Raw genomic sequence first — 8,715 nt, forward strand, 5'->3', positions numbered from 1 at the left:
ACGTGCACGAATTTTCTGTGGTACGTGTATCTTGTCCAGACGCACAAAAAAGTCTCTTGGAGCCATAGCCTAAACCCAATAGGAAGTCGGCCATTTTGAATTTTACGGCCATTTTTGGATGATTTACACACTCCGTACTTTAACGAACTCCTCCTAGGGATTTAGTCGGATCGACGTCAAATTTGTGCTGTGCCTTCTAAAGGCATTGACGATGAAAAGTTGTGCTATTTGCGTGTCTGTGGCGTCGATGATTCGCCGTGAAACAGGAAGTTGTTGTAACTTCAGTGTACATGCTCACATCTGGACCAAAGTGTACATGTAGGATGAGAGTCCCGCCCTGAACACATGTACATGCCGACATTCACCCACAGTCATAGCGCCACCTGCTGGCAACAGGAAGTGACCTTTAACGAAGCAGCCCCCGCCACACGTTTCACCTACGTGCACGAATTTTCTGTGGTACGTGTATCTTGTCCAGACGCACAAAAAAGTCTCTTGGAGCCATAGCCTAAACCCAATAGGAAGTCGGCCATTTTGAATTTTACGGCCATTTTTGGATGATTTACACACTCCGTACTTTAACGAACTCCTACTAGGGATTTAGTCCGACCGACTTCAAATTTCTGCTGTGCCTTTTAAAGGCATTGAAGATGAAAATTTGTGCTATTTGCGAGTTTTCGTCAATGGGCATGTCCATGGCGTGGCATCAAAGATCAACTCTTTGCCATGACACAGGAAGTTGTTGTAACTTCAGTGTACATGCTCACATCTGAACCAAACTTTACATGCTTGATAACTCTCCCACACCCCGCAGACATCTACACACCAATACCGATTTATATTCATAGCGGCAAGTGCTATGTTGCGCCACAAAGGGGATACAGGAAGTGACATATAGCACCTTCATGCGGCGTCGGAACCGCGTAGCAAATTCACAGCCGCACCGGCAGAGCTCCAGAATATGCAACGCAGCCGGCTCACACCCCGAAGTGCGAGGGCCCGCCCAACGCTGCTTGCAGCTTTAATTTATTATTATTTTTACTTAGAGTACCTTTGTACAAAAACTTAATTGTATAGAGTCCTGTGTTTCCTAAACAAATGACAATGAATTTGAACTAAGTGAACTTAACTATATTGTTTATACATACAGCATTTAAATAATATGGCATTTAAATAAATGCAAGCTACTTTTATTTGTGTGAGTAGCAACTCTTGTATACTTATTTCCTATATTTGAGTGTCATATACCGTATATTTATCTAAAATATCATGTTCATTGAGTTTTCATTCAGTGCTTCAGTGTCTTCTTATCTTGTGTCCTGCTCTGTGCACAGAAACCTGTTACTCTTGCTACCACTTGAGAGAGATGATTACACTGTCAAGCCACATTATTCCGCTCTCTGATCAACTATGAGTTTCAGGGCACCTTGTAGTTGTCGATTAAAGCTTTGATTCCCTCCAAGGTGTCCTCAGATGGCTCAGGGATCTGCTCCACCAAAGAGAAATCCTAAAACAAAACAATGCATTGTCTCTGAGAAAGGGAAAATGGTGGAGGATATATAAACACCTCACCTCATATCTTTTATATTAATAATAGTAATCCATCAAAACACAGAGTGTATAATGCAGAGATGCTTTGAGTTTAGGTGGTTAAGTTAGTACAATTATAAGTGAAAGTAGCTTTAAAATATGTCATAAAAAAACAGAAATAAAACAAGAATATTTCAATCTGAGAAAAGGAGTTGAGCCAATAGAGAAAATGTCTTACAAAGAAATATTAGAGTACATTCTTATGTGTAGCATTTATTTCTAACATCATAAAGGTAAAACAACAACACGAAAACAGGAAGAAGCAAAATGACGCCTCACCTCATCTGAAGACATGGTGAAAGTAACCTGGAATGAAAGACAAAATGTTATAGTTTTTGTATCCTGTCAGTGTATTAAATGTAGTTACTGAGACAGATCTAACAAAGATAATGAGTGAATTAGGAAAAATCAAAGTTAAACTATAAACGTATTGTGTTTGCCATGCTTTCAGACAAACAAACCACCGGCTAAAGGATTTAAAATATTGAAATATGTCAGAATAACTTTAAATAAGTCATTATCAACAAGACTTATGACAACTGAAAACTCTGTGTGTGTTTGGTGTATTTAACTAAACTTAAACTTAAAAGCAGTCAGTTACAACTTACCTCCTGTCGACGATCTGTGCTTTTCTTTCAGTTTCCCTTTCCCAGCACACCCTGAACGTAGCCATGGTCTCCATCAGGGGGCGCTGCAGTGCTGCATTCAGGTGCTGTCAGAAATATAGGCCCTTTACATTACAACTTGGGTGAAGCACCTGATTACCTTTTTTATTGAGATTGACGATTTATAGTTTATAGAGTTTCAAATGGGAAAAGTATTCAGATCCTTTACTTAAGTAAAAGTAGCACTACCACAATGTATACTCTGTTAAAAGTAAAAGCCAAAACCCAATATAAGCAAGTGTATTATAATCATCATCCTTAAAGTAGCCTATCAAAAAAGTATGCCTATTCATTATGCAGCAAAGAAAACATGACTGTTATTTTATTGTTACTACTGATGCATTAAAGTGTAAAGTGAGCATCTATGGTTTTCCAACCTACTTTAGATGAAACCATGCCTACTTCCATCTGACAAAGGCCTGGACAGCATGAAGAATTAAAATGCAGTGCAGTGATAGTCATGATTGACTTAAGAAAAAACAAATATTAAAAGAAAACAATAGAAAGTGGAAAAGCAGAGAGTAGCAGAGAGTGCGAGTTAAGATGCTTTCAAGTCCGTCTGTAAAACTGTAAACAAAGAAGAAATGAAGGCAGGAGGTTGTAAAATCTCAATTTGTAGTTGTTCACAAAATGTGTTTGTGTGCAAATGCATAAAAAAGGACTTTAACTCACTTCATCTTTTAATCTGCTCATATTCTTGTCATGTCAACCTTTCCTTACATTATTCTTACATTTAGCTGCTAAATGCTCCACCATGTTCAAAGCTAGTCTGACTTTGTCTGCCGTTTGTTGCTGAGCAGGTCACGTGCAGTTGGTTTCTAACTGAAGACAGCTACCTACGAAACAATGAGACTGGACCAGCCAGTAAAGCTGTGGCTGGATAGTTAAACAATGAGCCGAATAAATCACATGTTTATCAATGCTGTGCAGGGAATCAAAATGATTGTTACTGCTGGGTTTATCACTTGTGAAAAGGAAATTTTAATTGTTTACATAGTTCCTGCTTGTCATCTTCAAATACAGCACTAGTGTGCGTGTTTTACATAACAGTAACTTTTGCAGCCAGTTTTCATTTTATTGTTGATATTAAATCTACCTTATTAACTATGGAGGTCAATCTACTAAATGCCTTTGTGTAATTATTTGCATATAAATAAAAAGTGCATGAATGTTTGTCTTAGGCCCATTTATAATACAAATACATTTAATGTCAATACATTCTGTGGAAGTTCTGTGATGTTTGAAAGACAACCTGCAGGTGTGATCTGGTAACTTTGACTTTCATGCATCTGACAAAGACTGTTTTACACTGTCTAGTTACATCTGACATCAAATAGTCAATGCTTGTGAAAATCACCATCAGAATACAGGAACCAGATCAATAATCCAGACTGGTGCACTTGGCAGACAGTAACACTTGCACAAAATATAAAACAGATGGATTGTTTTATTCATGTATCGTATTTTCCTCCAATCAAATGATAGAACATGTCAATAAAGAGTCTCAGTCCAAATCCATTTTTTAAACATTTATTTGTGAAAGCAAGTGAAGTTAGAATCTGAGCTTCTGGAAGAACCACTTGTTCTTGCCCGTCTTGTACCTGGAAAGAGAACAAAGATTTAGCACATTTGCTGACGGCACATTACAGAACTGAGGGGTGGCACCTGTTGACATGTGACTAAGGTCAACTGCGTCACATCTTGGCAATTAGCACTACCAGTATTCCACTAAAACAAACATCCCTGAAAAACAAATAAATGCACAAGACATGAATCTATAAGTGGTAGGCATTTTCTTTCCCATAAAGGATGTTGGGCGTGTCACTTCACAGACAGCGTATGGTAGAGGCAAAACTAAATAAACATGGAACTTGTAGTTAAGTGACAGCTCGGTCAGCTTGAAGGTCCAAATCTGAACACGTGGACTTGCACTGAATTTTGACAACTGATCATTTCAGCCATCACTAAGTTGAAGCTTCCCCTATTTAACATCTGAACACAAAGTCTGTGATGTTCAGGTGAAAAAAAATAATAAGGAATCCCACTAAACTATGCCGACTCACCTCTCCTCAAACTTGACCTTGGCCTCCCGCCTGGCTTTGCGCTTGAGAGCAGGATCCCTGAAGACGTCCTTGTTGACAACAGTTTTGTCCAGAGGAATATCCACAGAGTATCTGAAGGAAAGGGAGGGTAACAAGTTGTTTAAACACTCCACCTACGGCTTTATTGAGCAGTCTTTAGCCTGTTTTCACATCTCTACAAGTACATATTTACAACGGCAGGCTTGTTGACACAAATAAGTGGTTTCACATAGAAACTGCCTCAAACAAGCTGGTAGGTACGTTTACAATGTGAGCATTACTTTATCACTGCTCAGATTCTTATCCGTTTCAGTCCACATCTAGTTCATACAGAGGAATTCAACAGTGATTTGAAGTTAAACAGCCTCTTATACAGTTGATACGGAGCAACATTTAGGGCAAAACACATTTTTAACAGGCAGCATATTAAGTAAATAGACACTTAACTCCATCTCATTCGTGTTCATGAGCTCTGTTCTACAAGGTGTTTACTATCATGTTCTATAGTGCTCAAAATGACATCTAGCGTCAGAAAATTCAGATTTACATTTCCTCACAAAAGCATGATCAAATTTACTTTAACACACACTTTTTATTTTCAATGTCATGTACACAATCTACCAACAGCCTAACATCAACTAAGAATAAACTGACAATAAAACTGAAATGATTCCTGCAGTTGCACTACAACAAAACTACTTCACAGGAAGATTTTTTGGGAATCAACCGTTTCTGTAGGACTGCCCAATACCCCGTTTCAAAAAGGAAAAACACTGATGGGGTTGGGCGATGTCTACAATGAAACGTCGGGATGGACGATCTCATCGGGTGCGCGGGCGGGAAGCAGTCGTCTTATGTGCATGGGTTCTCGCACAGACTTCACTCGGTACAAAAGATAAAATAGGTAGACTATTATCTTATGTTACAAATCGCGGTGGATATTTTACGCACGGACCAGATAAAGCAACAGTGAACACAGGGTGCAGATGTTTGTTTCAGTCGTTTGATAGGTTGCGACATTAACAAGCCGACATGCGGCTCACCTGCTGCCGTGATAACAGATCGCGGTTGGAAATATACGGAAAAAAAGATGATTTACAATCACAGTGTCAGTCATCGTCCATCGGCCCAACACTCAATCTATTAATGTTCAATACCGCCAAGTAAAATCTCTATAAAAGACAATTTCAAAGCTATGGTCTTGACCCATTATATGAACTAAAGCTGGTTCATCTTCATACAGTGATTAAAATATTGAGTTAACCAGTAAGGTCCATAAAAGCAACAGGAATACTAACTGGATGTAGTTATAGAACTTCATGCCTGTGGCATAGGTTGTTCCATTTTAACTTCAACAAAACAATAGTGATGTGAAGCACGCACACACGTAATTCTCATTTATATGTTCTGTTAATGATATCCTCAATGATCCTGTTTCTTCCTCAATGATCCAGCTGAAACAGATTTAAATGACAGCCCTAAAAGCGATGCCCCTGCTGTGGAGAAGCAGCCCGTCAGAAGAGTGAATCCGTGCTGTAGCAAATCCCGAATTCCAGTCAGGAACAAAACATGGTTTCATGGTCACATTTCTCAGAAAATTCTAAATTGATTAAAGCCTTACCCGGTTTCTACAAAGTGTAATGTTTATCTTGCCGTTAACTATAAATAAAATTAATTTTAATCTCCACAATTAGATGTTAATTGTAGTAAATAAATTCTCCTTCGTACCCTCTGCTATCTCTCTGCTTAACCCTGTAAAGAATAGGTAACGTCTGCACATAAGGCTCCCTTGAACTTTTAATGTTGTGGTATTCATTTACCCATTGGTCTGACCCTGTATTTTTAATAGATGTTGTCGTCTTTGTTGTTATATACTGTGTGTCAACTTCTTTGGTACTGCAGCAAAACTAATTGCCCCTCGGGGACAAATAAAGGTCTTGAACTTAAGTGCACCTCTGGAGATGTAGCCGACATCTCTTCTTACACTTTTATGCCTACAGGTTTGGACCTTTGGACTTTTTAAATCAAAGATTAAGATATATTTTTACAGTTGGGTTTATCTTTTAATGTTGAAGCGCTTCACTTGTCTGTCACCTATTCCACAAGACACATTTTGCTTCATCAACCTACCGCCCCGTTTGTATTGTTGGGAGAGTCAACTGCTTCTAGTGTCAAACATTATCACCACCCAAACAGAAATGTGGACACTGAACACTAACCTGGTGGGCATGAGGTGGTTGTAGTTGAACACCTTCACAAAGGCCTTGATCTTGGACCTCTTGGCGATCTTCTTCTTGCCCATGGTTGTGGTCACCTTACGGGGATAGCGGTCGATGCCTGCGACCAGAGCGTGGCTGTAAGGACGGTCGGTGGTGCCATCATCAATGTTCTGCAAATACATAAATTAGGAACTGATATCAAGGAGAGAGCAACAAAACATCTTTGATGCTTTGACATTACTGCAATTGAACATACTTGAGATTTTGAATTTGATAAGGAGTTACTGACTATTCCAGTACATTGATTACAGATCAACCCAGGAGGCCTGAGGGTGAATGACCTTTTATACATCCACTCTAAGCACGTATATATATTCATGGTAATCAGCCCCACGGTTGATTTGACTCATTAAAATGCAGGTAACATCCACCCAGAGAAGAGATGTTGTACCTTGACGATGACAGCCTTGCGCCCGGCGTAGCGTCCAGCTAGGACCATCACCACCTTCCCAGGCTTCATGAACTTGCCCATTTCTGCCACAAAGAAAACACGGTCAACCCCTGTGTCACCACAGCAAATTCAACACTTCACAAGTAACAGTGACGTGAACCTGCCTAAGAGAAACACTGAAATCTGGTGGAAGTTTCTAGTCGTTACTGCTGGACTAGTCGGCTAAGTTAGCATTAGCCTCCAGCTAGGAAACTGCTTCCAAACAACTTCCATATCTTGATCCCCTCAGTCTTACACCAGCTATGGATGCTGTTACCGCTGGTGAACTTATTCTGACAATAACAAGCTCTATACACAGTCTGAATATATAAAGTGAAGCCGTTTCACAGACGGTTCACATGCACACAGTGCGTCAAAATCAAGGAAGCTGCCATGTTGAAATGAGCTCTGCGGAGACGAAGCGCTGCAGTAAATTTATATTTTCTTCTTTAGTCAATTAAAATACACCAAAATAACATTCACATCTTAGCTAACGGAGTGATTCTCGCAGGTGTGGTATGATAAAAACTGTAAAAATGACCAGATTTGGGGCGATGGTTGAAGATTGTTTCAAGGGAAATTCACTCACTGATGCTGTTCTACGGCCACCGCTAACAGGAAAGGAAGTAGAGGAGGTTTCTGTCAACTTTGACCCCACCGGGCAACACACGTCACTTCCGGGTGTCCCGACTGTTTGGATGATACATTTTTTCAAAATAGAAAAAATGCATCACTTATGAGATACAAATTATATCACAAGACGGACATACTGTAAAACTAAACCGTAAAATAAATAAATTATAACACAAAACCATGAATAATCTTTATTTATGGTGCACTTTTCAAAATCATGTAACAAACAGGTGGTGGTGGCGCAATGGATAAGATTATACCTTTGGACCACTGTGACTATCCACCATTGTGTCCCTGAGCAAGACACTTGCTCCCAAGGCATGCAAACCTCTGACATATATGGCAATTGTAAGTTGCTTTGGATAAAAGCGTCAGCTAAATGAATAAATGTAAAGTGCTTAAACAAGAGCAATGACAATAAAAACATGTAAAATAGATAAGGTACGTGGTAGAAGATAGAACAGGGATATAGGCCATGAAGTATTACAATTTTAAGGTCTATTTTGAAACATACTGGGAGCCAGTATAATGAAGCTACAACGGGGGTGATCCTTTTTCTTTGTTCTGGTCGAAATCGAGTTCTGGGCAGTTTGGAGTCCATCAGTAGATTTTTGGGTGAAGTAAAGGTATGTAAAATGGTGTCAGTATCTTTAAAAAGTTTGTATTAATCCAATTTAACATTAATAGCCCAGGCTTTTATTTGCTTCAATAATTAAACTGACCTTGCCTATATTTTGGACAGGTGTCTGTATAGGACAGACCTTTAATTCCTTTGTCATGCCCGTAAATCTGAATGAATAATATTTTGGTGCTCATTGTTTCTCTAAAACAACCTAAACTACTGAATTGTGGAGAATCTAACCGACCTAACAATGTGTAGCACGTCCACATTGACAAAAGTTTAAACATTTATATTGGTATGCACGATCTAAGCAGCTTAGAACAGTGGTTCTCAAAGTGGGGTCCAGGGACACCCAAGGGTCCTTGAGGGGGTTGCAGGGGGTCCCCAGCTAAATGGTGAATAATTTATTTTCAGT

The 8,715-nt window shown here is 39.3% G+C and overlaps 2 protein-coding genes across 2 annotated transcripts in view; both read right to left on the bottom strand.

The window, feature by feature from the left end:
- The window catches only part of ifi35 (interferon-induced protein 35), an 8,858-nt gene extending 6,556 nt beyond the window's left edge, over positions 1 to 2,302 (bottom strand). The window contains exons 1-3 of the mRNA XM_046036292.1: positions 2,199 to 2,302; positions 1,870 to 1,896; positions 1,427 to 1,507 (exon numbers count right to left, since the gene is read on the bottom strand). Of these exons, the coding sequence (XP_045892248.1) occupies positions 1,427 to 1,507; positions 1,870 to 1,884 (96 nt within the window). The 5' untranslated portion in view covers positions 1,885 to 1,896; positions 2,199 to 2,302. The remainder of the gene's footprint in view (positions 1 to 1,426; positions 1,508 to 1,869; positions 1,897 to 2,198) is intronic.
- Positions 2,303 to 3,769: 1,467 nt separating this feature from the next.
- Positions 3,770 to 7,642, bottom strand: rpl27 (ribosomal protein L27). The gene is made up of 5 exons (XM_046042558.1): positions 7,587 to 7,642; positions 7,007 to 7,089; positions 6,556 to 6,725; positions 4,319 to 4,429; positions 3,770 to 3,856 (listed from the first exon to the last, which is right to left on the bottom strand). Exons 2-5 carry the CDS (start codon positions 7,085 to 7,087, stop codon positions 3,808 to 3,810), a joined length of 411 nt encoding a protein of 136 aa, XP_045898514.1. The 5' UTR covers positions 7,088 to 7,089; positions 7,587 to 7,642; the 3' UTR covers positions 3,770 to 3,807.
- Between the last annotated feature and the right edge of the window lie 1,073 nt (positions 7,643 to 8,715).

This window comes from Micropterus dolomieu, linkage group LG02 (assembly GCF_021292245.1).
Source record: "Micropterus dolomieu isolate WLL.071019.BEF.003 ecotype Adirondacks linkage group LG02, ASM2129224v1, whole genome shotgun sequence".
Classification (NCBI taxonomy): domain Eukaryota; kingdom Metazoa; phylum Chordata; class Actinopteri; order Centrarchiformes; family Centrarchidae; genus Micropterus; species Micropterus dolomieu.